General features: G+C 41.2%; 1 protein-coding gene across 1 annotated transcript in view; it reads right to left on the minus strand.

The window, feature by feature from the left end:
* Positions 1 to 16,169: 16,169 nt before the first annotated feature.
* Positions 16,170 to 20,118, minus strand: part of zeb1b (zinc finger E-box binding homeobox 1b) — a 58,325-nt gene continuing 54,376 nt past the window's right edge. The window contains exon 8 of the mRNA XM_079360849.1: positions 16,170 to 19,814. Within this exon, the coding sequence (XP_079216975.1) occupies positions 19,117 to 19,814 (698 nt within the window). The 3' untranslated portion in view covers positions 16,170 to 19,116. The remainder of the gene's footprint in view (positions 19,815 to 20,118) is intronic.

Below are 20,118 nucleotides of genomic sequence, written 5' to 3' on the forward strand. Positions count from 1 at the left end.
CAGTTGCTGCTTTTGACGCTCTATTCAAATCAAATTATGTCTTCAGCCTTTCTTATGATGAAGCCCTTTGCAGCTTTTACACTCACAGTATATTCAAACCACCGTTTAACACATTGACTTTCGGAATGCAAGAGAGAGCCCGAGAGTCAAGGAACTAAGAGCCTGAATACTACTGGATCATTGAAATGCCACCAAATAAAGGTTAGAGCCAAGGGAAACTGTCTAAAATGTTCAAAGTATTTGGTTTGTTTAAAGCAACATGGAAATTGCTAGTGAAAATAATTGTTAGACTGCCCCCAGAAGACAACAGGCCAACAAATGTTTCAAACAAATTGGGTAAAAAATTACGGCACTGAGTATCAGATACATTTATTTGTATGTACTGGAATATCTAACAAACTACCTGTATTCAAGAAAATCTGCAATATGATAATTTATGAACAGTGTGCTTTCATTGTAGGATGTACTGTTGACACACACACACGCACTTTCATGCATACTGTATAGAGAAGCACAGCATACAGATGAATACAGTGTTGTGTGCATTGACAAGCTTCTTTATTTTAGACCCTTTGCTCAACAATACTCCAATGAAAGGGAAACAGATTGATTTAAGTTTTTTGGGATTTTCTGCTTTATTTATTCTTCGTGTGTGTGTGTGTGTGTGTGTGTGTGTGTGTGTGTGTGTGTGTGTGTGTGTGTGTGTGTGTGTGTGTGTGTGTGTGTGTGTGTGTGTGTGTGTGTGTGTGTGTGTGTGTGTGTGTGTGTGTGTGTGTGTGTGTGTGTGTGTGTGTGTGTGTGTGTGTGTGTGTGTGTGTGTGTGTGTGTGTGTGTGTGTGTGTGTGTGTGTGTGTGTGTGTGTGTGTGTGTGTGTGTGTGTGTGTGTGTGTGTGTGTGTGTGTGTGTGTGTGTGTGTGTGTGTGTGTGTGTGTGTGTGTGTGTGTGTGTGTGTGTGTGTGAGAGAATACTGTATATCTGGTTTTCTCTAAGACAGCAAAGTGAGAGATGTTCCTGGGTTTGATTCTTCTCTTTCTTTCGACCCTGCACAGTACCCGTGGGTTTTTTTCCGTTGAACTATGCCAGAGAATGTTTTTTTTATTTTTTTTTATGCAACTGCTGAATGTGATTTTACTGTGAGAGAGCGAGAAAGAGAGAGAGAAGCAGTGTGGATTGTTTTTTTGTATGGGTTAATTTAAAAAAGAAAAAAAGGCCATATTTAATTTTTTTTTCTCTGTTGTCAAAACATTTAAAAGCAGATCTGGGAGAGTGGAGCCTGCTGGTTGAGTCAAACCGTGGGCTTTGTTTTGTTTCCTCATGGATGTAGCTTCTGTTATATGATTTAGAACATATTTCAAATTACATCGTGGTGCACGTTTGAAAAATAAATGTGTTCTTACCAAACATGATTTCTTTATTTTTGCATAATTTTGAAAACATTTTTTGATAATTCATTAACCCAATGTTTACACTCTGCAGTGTTAATAGAAACGTCACAGTTTTTATAGTTAAAATATATACCTGAAAGAGTTAAATTCTAACACTACATTGCAGTGTTAAGCAAATGTGACACTGGTTAATGTTACCCAATGTTACATTTTAACTCCAGAAAGAGTCAATAGTAACACTAGAACAGTGTTAGTGTACAAAAAGTACCGAAAAGTACCAAAAAGTAAAAGAGTAAAATTAACACTGTGTGGTGTGGACCCATATAGACACTTTAAAGGTGTTGGTATTAACTCCTATATAGTTTATCTGAGTATCCTGGGTTTGCAATTGGAGATATGAGGATGTGGTTGGCCCAAGCAGAAACATCAGGGTGCTAAATAATGTGTGCCTTCAAAACTGCAGTTCTCTTGAAAGGCCACTTGAGGCTGTCTCCACAAGTGAGTCAACCCCCATTGGGCCCTTTATTAATTAAGTACTGACGAGTGCAAGCCACTTTGCACAAGCACTATTTGAACACCAAATACAGTACGTGTTTTTTCGCCTTTTTGTACTAATGAGCAGGAACAAGTTTCTGGGTTATATCTTATTCATTAGATTAGTCAGCGTTTGTTGCTGACAAACGTTTATACAAACGTTTATACATTGCAGAGAGTTCTGTAGTGATTAGGTCGGGGATGTTTCTTTAAATTGCCTGGATATATGGAAATTGTATCCAGTACTTTCCAGCTCCACCCTTGCTAACAAATAAGGTCACTTCTAGCTCCAAAGAATCCAAGATGACCACTTTTATACTCTCAAAAAGGCAATTGAAAAGCCATGTGTGATGTCAAAGGTGGTGTGGAATTATACTATATACAGTCTACAGGTTGGCCATGATAAGAACTGACAGTGAGACAGGAGGAACTCGATGATCTGATTAATGTGTGTGTATGTGTGTATGGGGGGGGTTCTCTTTTTTCACCGTGCCTCATTAACACTGTTGGCTCCAAAATCTGTTAGCTAATAGTGCATGTATTCCCCTGGTGGAATCTTTTTCCTCCACTGAGGCTGTAATGAGGACATTTCATCCAACACAACAGTCTGATTGGAGAAAAGAGCTGTGTAATTACAAAGGGCCTTGCTCTCTCCCCCCCCAAAAAAAACAAAAAAAAAAGGTGAAGGAGGGGGCCCTAAACAAACCATAAACAAGAATTTAATTAATGGATCAACGGCCTCACGTGAACATTTACATTTGATCAGATGACTCGATCATGACTGGAAGTAAAGTCGAAGTTTCTTCCTCTACTGCAGGTAGACCGACAGGGGGAGGGGGCGCTCTGCTCTGCCAGCTCTCTCATAAGCTCATTGGATTTGCTTCTGTGCCAATGTCTTACTTAATTAGCCTGCACATTTTTACGGGCATAAATCGCTTTTACATGACTGCCAGCGGAGCACACCGCAAAGTGGGTCGATCATATATTATGTTGATCCTCCTTGGCACAGTTAAAGCCATACATTACATTTGAATTTGTCGAAGAGCGGAGGGCCCCCTGGCATATATTCTTCTTTGTTGTGCTGTCAACACTAATCTCTCCCCAGGGGTCCCAGCATCAGCGCTCTCTTTCTCTCTCGCCGCTGCCCCCAGATCAGATGAGTAAAGGGACACAAAGATTGAGAGGAGCCAGGAGGGCACCCACACATCTCTCAATCGCCCCTAACGCCCCTCCCAACATGGAATGTGCCTCCCACCTTCACCTCACTTCTGCATTATCAGCAACCTAAAAGCCTCAACCAGCAGCAATCCTGATGTACATGACACTTTTTACGAGTACCATAAGAATCAAACTCTCTCCTCTCTCTGTAAAGCACAGATAACTGTTATCTTAACCTGAAGTTTTGCATAGCTCGTTGTTTTTGCATCTTTCAGACCATTGTTTTTATTAATTAAATAAGACATGTCTTGTTACAAATATCAAATTAAACATTTCTCTGGCTCAACATTAAACAGAGCGTTTCTGCTCTGTAAATCCATCTTCTCCCTGCAGTGTCTCTCCTTTCCCACTAGGGTGTAGTGAAGAACACATATTCACCCTCTTCTCCACAACCCAGATGCATACCTGCTCCAGGCTGAACTGTTTATTCTCCTTGGATTAACTTCCCCAAATGTCCTCCTCCTCCACCTCCTCATCTCCCTCATCCTCCTCTCCCACCTCCACACAGGGAAAGAAAAACAACCAGAGACACTTGGCTCTTCAATGCACTGCAAATCTGCTCCAACAGAGCATGTGCATGAACACACACACACACACACACACACACACACACACACACACACACACACACACACACACACACACACACACACACACACACACACACACACACACACACACACACACAGAATCAAGCTTTTGCCACTGTTCCTCTGTCGCCCCTCTGCATTAGCATGGAAGTCTTCTACATTGATGACCTCTTTGTTTTATCTGTTTTTTTCCCTTGTCTTCTCACCCTCTTTACCCTGAGCTTTCTGCTGAGGATCAGGAGGGTGATTAAGGGCAAGGAGAGATGGAGGTGTGGTCGACTTAGGACCCTGGGGTGGTGGGGGTAGAGACAGGGAAAGGTTTGTAGCCCCGGTCCCCCCGGTGATGAGGTGGAGCCTAATTGATTTGTCAATGTGGAGCCATCTGGCACAGAAAGATGGAGCTCCAACCTGTTCTCCTTCCTGAGGTTGGGGGGTGGAAATGGACAAGACGGGTTGGATTACACTCAACAAACTGTATGATGAGCCAGAGAAAAGGAAACACCAGCCTCAGACGGAGGATCAAAAGGTTAGGGGTGCTGATGGACGCCACCGCATTAATGAGGCCTGTGGTGTCTTAATGAAAAGATCAGGAGGAAATAGGGACAGACAGAGACAGAAGGACAGAATGGATACTGCCTGCATGGATTTGAATCATTATCTCCTTTATACCCTCCTCCCCCCATCTTCCTTTAATGTCCTTCTATCGCATGTCCTCTGACTGGGGACATCGTTCTTTTAAAGGCATTTTAAAGGTTATGATAAGAGAAGCAAATGACAGTTTGACTGTGATCGGCTGATAGGTCGTAGCTCTGTTGGAACACAAAACATGGCTGTCAGAATCCATGTAGCCAGCTCTTATTCAAACTGACAGTTTGTATCTCTACTGACGTGTGAAAATCTCATATTGAAATGTTGGCACTTCAATATTTAAAAAAAGGGGGTGGGATGAGGCACTCTGGCAGCCCTGAGGCAATGTGATGATGTCTCCAATAAAATTTGTTCATGTATTTCAGGGTATCGTGCATCACTGGAAATCTTCAGATTATTTCTAAATTAAACACCTTCAGAGATATGACTGGCTGAAGTCACTTGAGGTGTCGGGGAGGTGTTGCTGAGGCAGAAGATGCTTTAAATAAAAAGACTGACGTGCAATTACAGAAAAAACTCTGAGACTGAGACGCTGAGATTTTTTATTTTACATTAGAAATACAGTTTGAATATTCACTTTTTCAATCTCTTCTAGTTTATTACCTTTACCATTTCCCATTGTTCTTTGAATCTGCACTGATGATACTTTTGTACAAAGACAGGCTCATGACCTCATTCACCGACCATTTTTCAAGATTTTTTTCTTTTGGCTTTTTATGCCTTTATTCAAGAGATAGGAAGGTGAGAAATCTTGAAGAGAGAGAGAGAGAGAGAAAGAGTGGGACAAAACATGTGGGAAAGGAGCTACAAGTTGAACTCAAGTGGCACATTTCCATGCATGGGACATGCGTACAAGCCACCAGGCTACATGGTGTCCCCATCAACCTTGAAGAGGATTCTGGGATTCACCAATGTTGTCTTATGTGGGATTAACCTAACCCTAACCCACATGTCAGAGTTGTCTTTCAAACAAATGAAACTGCAGTTCACAGAATTATGTTTATTGCATGTATCTTTTTTGTGTTCCTGTGTAACCATTACTCACACTGTTAATTCAAACAGTTTGTTTGCTTATGACCTCCTGCAGTCGTACCTCCACTTCACAACTGATCAAGTATCTTCTCCGTTAGGAGTCCAGTGCTCCACTGGTGCCATCATTTAGCCATTTTATAAGCATTTACACAACCTTGTATTTTTTCAACCAGCTCGTGAGTTTGTGTGTCTGCACTCCAGCTCTTTTATTGGCATTAGTGGGTTGTTACATATCATATGCTTATTGGGTATAATAGTTTTAAACTTAGAAACACAAGGAGATAAGAACACAGCTACAAATGATTCAGTCTTTGAAGAACATGTTGGTGAATCTGACAGAGTCTTATGAGAAAGTCTCTTGAGGAAAACTTTGAGGAAAACTATGACTTACAAAAAGTCTTATTGAGATATTGGTGAATACAAGGCCCAATGATAGCAGTTTAAATCTCTGAAGCTCTTCTGTGCCATTTAGTGTCTTCAAGGGCATAGTTTCATCTTGGGGCCCACCACATGACTGTTGAGAACTTATTTTAATAAAAATGTGAGAACCGAACCTCTGAAAATTCTCTTTCACGATTAGTAAAATTATTACACCCTAAATATTCATATTCAGTCACTTATCAGCACACAAACGTTTTCACATTTTTGATTGCCGTTATATTACAAAGAGCTGTGAAGCCTCAGGATTTGCTGTCTGAGATTCAACAGCAGACAGAGCTGCGAGTCTCTCAGCAGAGGGGAGGAAGAGCAGAACTGTTGATAATCTGGATATGAAACAACAGGTGCTGTCCAAACTGAAGGAGAAGCAGGAAATGCATATTTGTGGGTGAAATGTGAGGAGGAGTATGTGAAGGAGTGAACTGTGTATTTGTGAGAGTACAGTGAGATGAATGGAGGACAGAAACTCAGGTGTTGGTGAAAAAAAACAAAGTTGCTTAATAACGGGAATGTTTTCTCTGTTCACGTCTGTTCACATAAAACATGCATATACACATAGATGTCTCCCACCAGAGTCTGCCCAAAGGCCAAGGTTAAAGGTCCTCATACGTGGTATGTTCACCTGGGGAGAAGGCAAAGGTTGGGCACATTGGGACAGAGGCAGTAGACACAATCCTAAATTGACTACAGGACTGCTAATGGGGAGTTGGTCTGTAAAGCAGACAAGAAAATCTCTTAGTGGGGAGGCAGCCTGAATAGCTGGGAGCTGGATTATTTGAGTTCAGCTGTCGGCTGCTGAGTGATTCAAAGTTGAAAACACATCTGGATATTTCCTCCATGACTATATCCTTCACTCACAGAGCCCTTCTGTCGCAATGATTTTCTATGAATACATTTTTTTCTTTAAATTTTAGATATTCAATTGACTGAACTGTGACTTTTATTGAAAAAGGACAATGATAAGTTGTAAAGGAGGAAGAGAAAGAAAGAGGGAATGAACATAGAATGACATGGATGGAAGAAATCACAGGTCGGTGAGGACAACAATCTCTCGAATGCACAAAACCAACTGAAGGCCACTGGCATCTCTTATTTTTCATAATTTTTTTAAGCAAAAAAAAAAAAAGTAAGATATTCACAGTTTCATTGCCTGGTGCATTGCCACTCACTGCATCTGAGTGGTACTTTGTTTGAGCAAAAGGGTTTTAAGGAGGCCATCACCACTTGCCACCCCCTTTCTCCAAAAAGTTACATGTCCGTTCCCCTCCAGCAAGAAACCAACATTAGCTGTATAATGATAAAATACTGAGTCATCAAAACTAAAATATTATGGTCAGCAGCAAAGTTAAAAAAGTAAGTGTTGCCAACAATGATATATTTATATATATTTTAAAGATATTGTTTGGCCAAGATGTAAATTAATTGATTTAAGGAGCAAAGGAAGTTCACTGTTACTCATTGAGACTTGCAGAGTTTCTGCCCTGCACTTTGCTCAAACTCAGTGTGTCCCTACAGATCAAGGAAACTGGTTTATCCATGTCTGTTTGACTCTGAACACTGTTAAAAAACTGGGGGCTTCACTTGTTGCTCTATAAAATCTGATCACAAATGTCACTTTAAATTCTTCACTGGTCACTTTAACATGCCATTTACTGCACAGTATTATTACTATCTTTTTCATTGTCCTGCTGAGTCCACCACACTATAGTCCTCTATATAGACCCCCCCCCCCTTACTACCTGGATTGTATTTATGTTTATGTTATCATTTTATTTGATTTTTGACTTTTTGTTTTTGATTCTGCACTGCTGCTGCTGCTGTAACGCCCACATTTCCCAATTGAGGATCAATAAAGTTATATCCTATCCTATCCTATAAAAAGGAGAGAAGTCTTCTAATCACCTCAGACAAACACCCGTGCACCCTCAAAACTCCAGGCAGACACCTACACTTTTTTCTTAGAGAGTTGCTGTTGTGGGTGGTTTGATATCACTGACATGGGTGACATCCTTGATTGTTGACTACTGTTGCAGTCTGTTCAATCATGGTGGTGGTCACTCTTATTCACTTCTGTACATAAAACAAATGACTTCCTGGGTGGTGGGACAAATCTATAAACAACCTTTTCATGTTTTCATCTTGTCTTCACATATATTTTGGAAGACACTTTTGTTAATATATTGAGGAAGTGATTTCTGCATCAATGACTGAGAATGTAAAGAAGAAGTGAAGCTTTATTATTGAGAGTTTCACCAGAAACTCGACAGGAAGTCACGGATGAGGAGGCTATGTCTTCTCTGTAGTGAGAAGGAATAAGAGCAGCCAGGAGGAGGCATCACTAAGTGATTGACACAAAGGCCGTGAGATACAGTCCTTGCAGCACACAGACTCTGTAAGGACAAAAAGGTGAACATTTAAAGGAGTGTAAAGAGATGTCACAGATTTTTATGGGCTTAGCCAATGACCTCTAGCAGCCAATCAGGTGGAAGCTTTAGAAGCAACACTTGAAAGTCCAGGCCTCTCTAAGGAGGACGGGACAATGGGATTACACATTACACACACTCATACATACACACAGCAGAGAGGAGAAATTGATATTTGCGTATGTGTGTATGTATTCATGCATGCTTTTCTTTTGGTGTGGGAGGACCAAAGCATACAAGAGTGGGTAGTTGGGTGGAGGTGTGTTACTTACAGCATGGTGCAGTGTGTATGTGTGTGTGTTTGCACAGGCAGGTGGGTGGTAGCTTTTCAAAGAGCAGACCATTTAATTGAATTTTGTTCAGCTCCTTGTTATTCTAGTCATGACTGAGAGCCGCTCCATGTTGTCCCAGCAGTGTGGGAGGGCCGGCCTTACCTGCAAACACTGTGTGTGTGTGTGTGTGTGCGTGTGTGTGTGTGTGTGTGTGTGTGTGAGAGTGTGAGAGTGTGTGTGTGTGTGTGTGTGTGTGTGTGTGTGTGTGTGTGTGTGTGTGTGTGTGTGTGTGTGTGTGTGTGTGTGTGTGTGTGTGTGTGTGTGTGTGTGTGTGTGTGTGTGTGTGTGTGTGTGTGTGTGTGTGTGTGTGTGTGTGTGTGTGTGTGTGTGTGTGTGTGTGTGTGTGTGTGTGTGTGTGTGTGTGTGTGTGTGTGTGTGTGTGTGTGTGTATTTTTGTGTGAGTGTGTGAAGAGGCAGGGGTTGTGAGGTGATTGTGGTTGCACTGGTGTTTTTCTAGCGCAACTCGAGTCCCGATGTGGTAACTGGGAGGGGAAGTGGTGAAAGTCAGCCCTGAACCTCACCCTGAAAAGAAAGCATGAAAGTGCCAGAACATTAATGCAAAATACATGTGATGTGTGTGTCTATGCGTGTGTATTTGTATTTTGGAGTCTTGAGAGAGTGTGATTTGAGAATGAGCTGCATGTAGAACTCTAAACTCTTATATTTTACAAAGCAACCCAAAGTGCACAAAGGAGGAAAAAATAACAGTTACTAACACACATTCACCGTTGCAGTCGAGACAATCTCCTGTCTAGTAAAATGAATTGAGTCTCTAAGCAATTACAAGCTTAAACGATGATGCATAAATTTCATTTATTGATAGATTTCACCAGGGCTTATCTCTGAGAAACACTGTAATAGAATTCAGCTGCAAGGCAGGAGAAGAAAGATGTGTGCACGGTGATGTGTGCGGGTTGTGAGCGTGTGCACATCAGTGGAAAGTGAGGCATTATTTGTGATTGAAGTGATTGGTAAAAAGGTGACCAGGATTCAGGATAATGACTCTTTGCTAAACAAGGACACCTGAAACTCTCTCAGCTTGGTTAATGATTGGCTTCATATGACTGTAGCTGAAGGGTAATTCTCCAGGGAGATGTTTAAGGTACAAGCTAAATACAGACCAATGACAATCCAATCAACCCTTTGGTACACACACACGTACAAACACACCTACACACACACACACAAGGACACACACACACACACAAGGATATCCCTAACTGACCTCGCTGGTTGTTGACCTTACCACTGTGTTTTGACTTGTATAATGTTTCATCACAGTAAATCAGAGACGAAAAAATATCCTACGTTAAAGGTCCTATATTTAGTTTTTTCAGTTTTTTTATGCTCTTTAGTGTGTTTTCCAGGTGTCTTGTGCATGTTTAGGCACATCTATGTGCAAAAATTCAAAGTCCGCTGAAACGCGGCTTCTACCACGTCCTCCGGTTAACAGTAGCAGTAGCTGCATGGAACACTTGATCCCTCGCCCCCCTCGTTGAAAATTGTCAGTGTGACATCATGTCAGTGTGATGTCACTAATCCAAGTCCAATGGCTCATTGTAGCAAGCACAAGCTCATGCGGCTCCGTTCAAAGCAACAGTCTGCATTCACAATAAGGTAAAAGGGGCGGGATATTTATGCTGAACGACTGACCAATAGCAAGAGCGCAGATTGGCCGACCATTCAGATCAGTCTTGGCACACGTGGGGACCTTGAGTGTGGGCACTTTTGAGAGACACAGGCTGATTAGAGAACCTACATGGAGTGTCAGTAGGCCTACATGTAAACAGACTCTTTTTTTCCAACATTAGCGATTTTAAACGTACTTTAGTAGACACATAAAATAGAAATATGAACGCTGTTGAATTTAAATGGAAATACCCTGAAGGCAGATGATGATTGATGAATCCTATGGCAGAGTTAATGAGCAATCAATGAGATTTCAATATTGGACCCTCATCTATTTCTTGATTTTAGCAAAAAAGAAAAATTAAGTAGAATTCTTTCTTGTACATTTTTCTAATGCATGTTGATAACATACCATTTAGTATGCAAATAAAACACAGGTGCATAATACAGTTACACAATGGGACATGTCACATTGTGCCCAATGGCAACCTCCAGTGTCGTAAAATAAAGTCAATGCAGAAGTGCTAAAAACTGCAGTTCCTACATGGTCTACTTGAGGCTGTGAGGAGCAGCCTCACAAGTCCCATTGACACCCATATTAAACTACACGCTTCAAACAGCAGAAGCACCATGATTACAGCCAGGTTCAAGAAGCAGCTTTGGTCTTAAAAGCTCATGTCTTTGTTGAAACACACTTTTCTGGGAGCAAATTTTGATTTGTATCACATTTGTTCTGATTTTATTAAAGGTGTAGTTTTTGTAGAAAATTGTGAAAGTTGGAGAAATGCACAAATTTTGTCCTACATACCTCCTCAGAGGAAAATTTCATCATAGGAAAACTGTTTAAAGAAAAAAATGTGAGAAGTTGTGGTGCTGGGCCCACAGGAGTGCAACTTTCCTGGTAGCGTTTAAGCTCCAAACTCTGCAACAGGGACCCACTTTTTCCTTTAAACAAAGTTAGAGTATTTAGTTCAGAAAATATCGCATATAATTGTTTCAATTCTCCAACTTTCATATTTCACTATCAAATCTACATAGTGCACCTTTAAATGTTATGGATGTATGTTCCCCTCTGCTGTTTGTCCCATTTACCCTTCCTATTGCTCTCAGCTCTGATCAGGTGATGCTGCTGTTAACCTAACGAGGTACTCGCGGCATACATGCTTAAAAGACCCGTGTTGGCTTCAGGAGGCCCGCTTCAGCTCTACCTCTTTCTCCTGTTGATCATTTGAGTGAGACAGCATCTCCAATCAGGTGACCGCCTCATCAATGAGCCTCAAAACTTTGCTGCAGAAAATGGTTGTTGAAGTCTTTCAGACTACACCATATTTTATACAGCCTGTGGTTTTAAGTTAATTATTATTCCGTTTTTTTTCATTACCTGAGTGTCATAATATCCAATATAATAAGAACTTCAATAGGTTTTCGTATAACAACAACTTACTCTCAGAACCACCAACCCACAGCCCCCCTGCTCCAGCCTGTCCTTCACCACAGAGAGGTGAACAGAGAACTGAGGAGGCTAAAGGCCAGGAAGGCAGTTGGTCCGGATGGCATCAGCTCCAGGCTCCTCAAGACATGTGCAGACCAGCTCTGTGGGGTTATGGGGCACATGTTTAACTTGAGCCTTGAACTGGGGCGAGTACCACAGCTCTGGAAGACATCCTGCGTGGTACCGGTGCCAAAGATCTCCCGCCCCAAGGACTTCAACCACTACAGGCCGGTGGCCCTTACATCGCACCTGATGAAGACCCTAGAGAGAGGTTGGTCCTTCAACATCTGCGCCCCCTGGTGAGCTCATCAATGGACCAGCTGCAGTTTGCCTGTCAGCCATGCATTGGGGTGGATGATGCTGTCATCTACCTCATGGAGTGATCTCTCTCACACCTGGAGAGGGCTGGGAGCACTGTGAGGATCATGTTCTATGATTTCTCCAGTGCTTTTAACACCATACAGCCCATGCTTCTGAGGGACAAGCTGCAGCTCACAGGAGTCGACCTGCACCTCACATCGTGGCTCCTGGATTACCTGACCAACCGGCCACAGTTTGTGAGGACACGGGACTGTGTTTCTGACCTCGTCATCTGCAGTACAGGGGCCCCACAAGGGACCGTCTTGGCTCAGTTGCTCTTCACCCTGTATACTGCAGACTTCTCCTACAACACGACCAACTGTCACCTGCAGAAGTTCTATGACGACTCTGCCATCGTCGGCCTCATTCCCAATGGGGATGAGGGGGAGAACAGAGAACTCAACAGGGACTTTGTGGACTGGTGCCAGCGGAACTGCCTCCAGATCAACGCGGCTAAAACCAAAGAGATGGTGGTGGACTTTCGCAGACGCAGACCCACTTCCCCCACATCCAGGGAAAGGACATTGAGATAGTGGACTCTTATAAGTACTGGACTGACAACACACAGGCTCTCTACAAGAAATGCCAAAGCAGACTTCACCTGCTGAGGAGACTCAGGTCTTTCGGAGTGCAGGGAGCACTCCTGAAGCCTTTTTACGACTCAGTGGTATCATCAGCTATCTTTTACGGAGTGGTCTGCTGGAGCAGACTTACATCTTTAAGTTACTGGCATTTCAACTGTTCCTTTCTGTGGCATGTTTTTTAATAGCTCTTCAATTGATGCACATTTCTTTTTCGTACTAGCTCTTGATTACTGTTTTTGATGCATGTTTTTTTCTACACTTATTTTTTTATCTATTTTAATGTTTTTGCACTGTCTGATTTTCTTCTGCTATCCTGCTTTGCTGCTGTAACACTGTAAATTTCTCTGCTCGTGAGATGAATAAAAGATTATCTTATCTTATCTTATCTTAATATTAAAAAAGAAAAGTTTGCAGGTTGCCAGTTGATGAGTGGTTGGGGCATGCGCCCCACCTACAGAGGCCTTTGTCCTCGAAGCGAGCAGCTTGGGTTTAAACCCGACCTGTAGCTTCTTCCCTCGCATGTCAATCCCATTTTTACTATCCCTGATTGCCTCTATTCACTGTCCTATTTCTACAATAAAGTAAAGCATACAAACCCACAATTGCATAGCTTAAAAAATATATACATGACTTTGCATAGCACTGTACATCATAGCATAAATAGCAATCAAATAGCATATCATTACTTTGATTGGTTCCAAAATTATGAACCACTTATTTAAAATGAAATTTATTTAATTAGATTCCAACTAAACTATTGACTTTTTAAGTATTCACCCATAAAGGTCAGATCAATAAGACGTCCATTGATTGGTCAGAAAATTAGGTGAGCCTTTGAGTAAACAGTGCATCTCATTTTAATAGAACGTATAAATATTAAGTCATACCATCAACTGAATTTGAATATTAGACTGTGAAGAAATGTTAGATTTAAAAACTCTAATTACACAAAGAAATGTACAAGCCTCTTTGTTGTGGTTCGATGTTTTTATTGTCTTAAATGTGTTTGTTTCACATGTCCATTAGAAAACAGCAGTATATTTCAAATACTTCTGTTATTTCTCATGTTGTCTGTGTAAATAAATTGATTTCCAGTTACAACATGGTCTTATGCTGACTGGTGTGTTACCAATGGAGCACTGAACCAGTAATTTGTCATGTGAAGTGGCATATTAACCAGCCCCTTTACCCACACGCACACAATGTCTGTGTATGCATTCTGCTCTTTAGTGGTTGAGTAAATGAACACGATATTTAAGCGACTGCTATTTCCTGAGCTCAGGCTTTTCTTTCCTCCTCCTCCTTCTCCTCCTCCTCCCGGCTTTCTTCTAAATTTCCCTAGGGAGCTGCGGCCCCCCTGGGTTTGGCTTGGTGTCAGAGCCCCGGCAGCCACGATACTTCATCAGGCTTTTGCACCATTATTGGCAAGAGCACTCCATATCCTCTTAGCAGTTATAGCTTTTCAATTTTCCTTTTGAAATGCTGAGCCCAGCAGAACATATGGCAATATCTCGGCTTTTAGTCCTGGATTGGACTGAAAGCCTGTAAAATGGTCCCGCATCCTGAACACACGGCCACAGACGGCACACTGTGACCTTTTTGGACTTTGAGAGCGCCGCTGTGAACACTGTTCAAGACATTTATAATAGGCACAATTACAAGACGCTGTTGGAACAGTTTGACACAGTAATGTTATGCTGTTAGCTGTCCTGTAAAGCATTATTCTTCTGCCAACCCCCTCTTTCATGGGTCTCAGGGGACTCATTTAACATGATGGCAGGGTCAAATCTTCTCTGTCACATCACACATGCACATACACAAACGCACATGATCAAATACAACATGCACACATACAGACACACACACACAAAGACCTCAGGTTGCACACTCAGGTAGTTATAGTCATACAATTTCTTTCACTAACCCCACCACAGACAGACAAAGAAACTGTGTTGTTCCAATTTCACTTACATATTCTTTTCCTTAAAACAAAGAAACTAAATCTGCAGAACCTTCTTAAGTCTTAAGGACATTTCTGGAAACCCCTGCCTCACTCTTGGAAGCAGAACTAGTCCTTATTTCTGGGGGAAAAAAACAAGCATCTGAGTGTGTGAGAGAGAGAGAGAGAACTATCAAATAATGTTCACCAGCTTTTGTATCATTTTCAGCTCCTAAACAGACTATGGATTTTTAGTCCATCCCATTACTAATTCATGCTGGTGGGAGGGGGCTGAGCATGAGGGGACAGGGGTCGACCCTCCCAGAAACCTTATCTGGATCAATAGGGTTGACCTTGGGCTGGGCTGCAAACATGCACACCGGCCCGAGAAGGAGATTTTCGCTTTGAAAAGTCTGACATTTTGGGAATAAACTTGTTTGCATTAAACAGAGTTAAAAGAGAAGGTTAGCATGCTTAGTAAAGTGACGGTAATCTAAAGTGACGGTCTCCTTCTAAACCAGTCAAAAGATAAATTTGAATTGCCAACTCCTTGAAGATAAAACTATTCCCAGTTGCTTAGTCCTTACAAAAAAACTTACAAGATGCTGAGATTTTATTCCTTTGGTGGTATGCAGGTCTACGTCTTCTCAAGGGAGGGGTACATGTATATGTAACGGACTCTCACTAACTTTAACGTCAGCAAGTCATTTGAAGCTTGATCCACAGGCAACTGGACTGGTTAAAGCTCATTAAGATGTTTTGGAGGAGAGGTGCATCTGCAAGATCTTCAACCAGTCCAGTTACATTTGGATCAAGCTTCAAATTTATCCTGAACTGGTGGCGCCGATAGCGCAGCGGCAGCGCGCGCACCATGTTGCGAGGCTTTGCTCCTCGCGCGGGCAGCCCGGGTTCGCGTCCGGCCTGTGGCCACTTTCCCGCATGTCTCTCCCCACTCTCTCCCTGTTTCCGACTCTATCCACTGTCCTATCAATAAAGGCAAAAAGGCCAAAAATAAACCTTTAAAAAAAAAAAAAATTATCCTGAACTGGAAGAGAACTTACAGGCAACGGAAAATCATTCACAGAGGTAACTATGCTAAATTATTTTGTACATTAACAGTATCTGGTCAGTTATAGGGTCTAGTGGTCAACTCCATGTCGAACCATTATGCAACACGATATACAAATCACATATATTATTTTGGGATTTGGGAGCTTGGTGCTGCATAAAAATCAGTTGACACAAGTCAAAGACAATTAGCATGTTGAGCTGACTTCCTTTACCTTTTCATTGGTGGTCTCCCTCCCATGCACTCCAAACAATGAGTAATGAGATATTTTCTGCAGCAGACTTCCACTGTATGACATCTTAATATTGTGTGGTCATTTCTCTTTGAAACACGTAAAAGTAAAGAAAACCCTCTCTTTTCTTTCTTTTCAATACTTCTTTAAATTGGTCCTTTTTGAGATGTATTTGGTATTACGTGTTTAAAACAATGCAGTCCAAGCAACAAGTCAGTATTGTGTTTTTTAAGGGTTTCAATAACGATACGAAAAGAAACTCAGCAGTATGTAATTGATGTATTTTATTGTGAGATGGGGAGTCATAAAAAAATTAACGAAAAATAAAAGAAACAACCAAAAGGAAAAAAAAATCACTATAAAAAAGATGATGGTGTTAAAGGCAGGGGGCATATAAAAGTGGGCGTGGTCTTGACACTGACATATAAAGTAACAAATTGGCACAAATATAAACAGAAGAACATACGTCAATATTATTTTGGCTTGGCAAAAAAAGGACAGTTTGTGTGGTTAAGGATAATCCTTCAATAAAACAGCACACACTCATGCTATTAGACATACTATTAGTTTTCAAAGGTTCAGTAGCTTCATATTAGAGGGGAAAGAAAAATATACTAACATGAGAATGGATGCAGAAAGGTCACAGGTTCCAATTTTCAGGCTTGCAGGGTGCGAGTTTCTTTTTTTCCCGAGGAAAACTTCATTTTGTTTGTTTCGAAAAACTTCAGTACGCCGGAGTCTCATTTTTTTCCAGGCTTGTAGCTATTTGCCTTTGAATGTTTTTTTTCCCATACTAAAATATATTATCGTATTAATACAAACTACAGTATTGTACACTACATAGTGTAATAAATAACCATAAAGAAATATAAAAAATAAGACACATAAATATAAAAGTTCTCTAGAACTAAACAGACACACCCATCTCCATGTGGGTGGGGATAATACTGCCATTGCTGAAAACATACAGTACGCACACTGAAACAGAACATACAACATAAGAGACAAAATAATAATAATACTGACAGGTAAAAACATGTTGAATGAAACTCCTGGGATTTATATTAGCCTTCATTTTGTTACCTGAAGAGACATCAGAGCGTGTCATGGTGTGTAATACAAGTGCACTGAATAAGCTTTGAAAAGGCAGGACACAGTTAACAAATCATATTTTACCATTCATTAGAAAACATGTGCATTGTAATCCATAAACCGCCCAGATTAGAAACAAAATAACCTTTCCTAAAGTCTATATGATACATGAATATATGGTAGGCTGAACTCTGCTCTCTCAGGTGCGGTGCATGGTGAGCCAAAGTCAACAGTATTCCGGCTTATTGGTTGATCAGGGCCCCGGTAATACCTGATAACAGCTGCTAAGCTTCAACAGCATTATTCAATGGCACTTTTGATATGCATGTTTCTCTTGTATAAGGGTGGTTTTTTTGTTTTGTTTTTTTGCATACGGCTCAGAGTGGGGGAAAGTTATAGAGAGGGTCAGACAGTTTTCTTACTCCCCTTTATGCTCACTCTGAACATTTGAATTAACAATTTGACTGTTTGGGAAAATATCCTTAATTTAGTTTCTGTTGGATGATAGATATAAAGATTGATACCAAGACAATTAAAAAAGGAGATGGCACAGTAAGGTTCACTTTCTGTATATCAGGTGTAAAACAGCCATGATCCAGAGGCCATTTGCAGAAATTTAGACACATTCACATTGTTTGTGTCTACATACCAATATGAGATCTGGCAACACAAATATCTCCTCTCTTTGTATGCGTGCTGAACAGGTAGTAATGCATACCTCCTTTCTTCAATGGAGGAAAGGATCCGATATAATGTATATATAGGAACTTGGGTACATGTTAGTTGATGTTTCCTTTAAAATACTTTGACTTTAATATTATAACACATTTTTTAGGTAAAACAATGAAATCATTGATAGCCTAAAATGAACATTTTTAAAGTGTGAAAAAAGCCAAGCCCACCACTGTAAGTTAAAACCTTTCCTTACTATTGGTGTAGCTTTCTTTGCATTGACTTTGATACTTTCATTATTGTTAGGTTGATGTATGACTTCTGCCAGGAGATGGTTGGTATTGTTTAGCATACTATAAACAAGGCTTAACTCGTATACTTGACAAGAAAAATACAAGCTTACTAGGCTCTTTAGCATGGCAAACATTAAAGCCACCAATTAGGACATAAAATGATGGCTAGATATTCATCATTTTATTTAGAGCAAAAACACATAAATGACTGCAGCTTTACATTTAGCCTTCACTAGCTGTTCCCATGGCCTGGTCCTTATTAGCTAAGCTAGTCAACTGCTAGCTTGTATATTTGCTTTATTTAGTTATATGTGTGGTATCTACCTTCTTATCTCAAAAAAGAAAAGAAATAAGGATATTTCCCAATCTGCCAATCCTTAATAAAACCCTCTAAGAATGAAACTTTGACGACGTTGTGTCTAAAATGAACTAAATGACCAAAAAGACCATCCTCACACTCATTTGTTTTTCTTCTTAAGGCTCACAGTCCAATCAAAAGAACATCAAAAAGAAATGTCATGCTAACATCAGCTAGCGTGATGGCGTGGTATATCTAGTGCGGTAATACTGAAGGGTAGAAACACAACTAAACTGTTTAATCCATAGGTAAACCAAGCCACTTGTAGTGCACAGGATTTTTCTTATTTTCCTTCCAACTTAATAAAATACTGACTTTTTTTTTGTTCATTGGCAATAAAAAGGTATAGAAATATCTCCCAACTGTACAGCTTTTAAAGGTTAAAATATGAGTGGTAAAATTAGTAACACTGATAAAAAGAAATGACCCAAGGTGTTTTAGTAATAAAACATTATCTAAAACGTGTCGGCTCTAGCTTCCAAAGTCTGAATAATGCATTTCCTTTGTTTGTTAAAATTCATGTTCTTCTTCATTTGTTTTTTTTACAAATTGATTTTTCTAACAGTGAGACATCTTCCTCCTGTGGGGATGTCACAAGTATTTTTTTCAGGCACACCTGGATTTCTACACAGTAGTGAACTGAAAGGAACAGTCAGAGTGACCGGACATCATCCCCTGCGTTCCTCCTCTGTACGGGGAGAGGAGGAGTCTGATTGTGTCTCATGGAGGAGTCTGGTTCCTCTTTTAGTCAACATCTCCTTCCTCCTCTAATGTCTATTTCTGGTCTCTAGAAACCTTAGATACTGTTTGTTTCGCCTCCACTCTCCTCTGCCACCTCCCCATCTGCTGTCTCCTCTTCCGTCACCCCTTCTTCTGCATCCATCACCTCCTCTGGCTCCACTTTGTCTTCCTCCTCTTCCTGAATGCTCCTGAGCACCTCCTCCTGCCTTGTGTCAGCCTCCTCTTCTTCCTCTTTCATTTCCACGACTGAATCAAGAGGAGGAGACTCTTCCTCTGCTCCTTCCTGCACCAATACTCTTTTTATCTCCTCCTCCTTCCTTTCTACCTCCTCCTGCTCATCCCCTCCTTCATCCTCTATCTGCACCACCTGGATATCCTCCATGTCCACTGCACCATCCTCCATCTCCTCCTCTTCCTCGCTCTCCTCATCCTCCCTGGTGCTGCTCCCTCGCTCGTCTGAGTCCACAGGCCCAAGGAGCTGGCTCTGCAACCGTCTTAAGGCCTCCATCTCTGCTTGAATCTCTGCCTCGTCCTCGGGGCTCCCTGGGCCTCCTCCTTGGCCCTGCGCCTCCTTTTTACAGTAGGAGTAGCGATGGTTCATGTGCTGCGAATAGGAGCCAGAGTGGGAGAAGCGCTTTCCGCACTTATCACATTGATACGGTTTCTCCCCCGAGTGGAGGCGCATGTGTTCAATCAGGTGGTGTTTGTGTTTAAAGGCTTTGCTGCAGATGCCGCACTCGTGTGGTCGCTTCCCTGCAGAGGAAGAAAAACAAAACAAAACATGCATTAACATCTCTGTTAGAGAAAAATGAAATAATGTGAGAGAGAAACGCAGACATGGCAGGAAAACAATAAACAATGTCGAGTGATGTAGGAAAAAACTATGGGTCCTTTCTGGTATCACTTCCAAATGTCAGAGTGTTGAAGAATGGTAGTTCAATAGTCTTAATAGACTGTGCCAGACTTCCTTTCTATCTAGGGTTTCAATGGTAAAACTTTTACTGTCTTTTACAACCCTGGGGTTATTTAAGTGTATTCAAGGGTAAGAATGGTAAAA

The sequence above is a fragment of the Symphodus melops genome (assembly GCF_947650265.1).
Source record: "Symphodus melops genome assembly, chromosome: 14".
Lineage (NCBI taxonomy): Eukaryota > Metazoa > Chordata > Actinopteri > Labriformes > Labridae > Symphodus > Symphodus melops.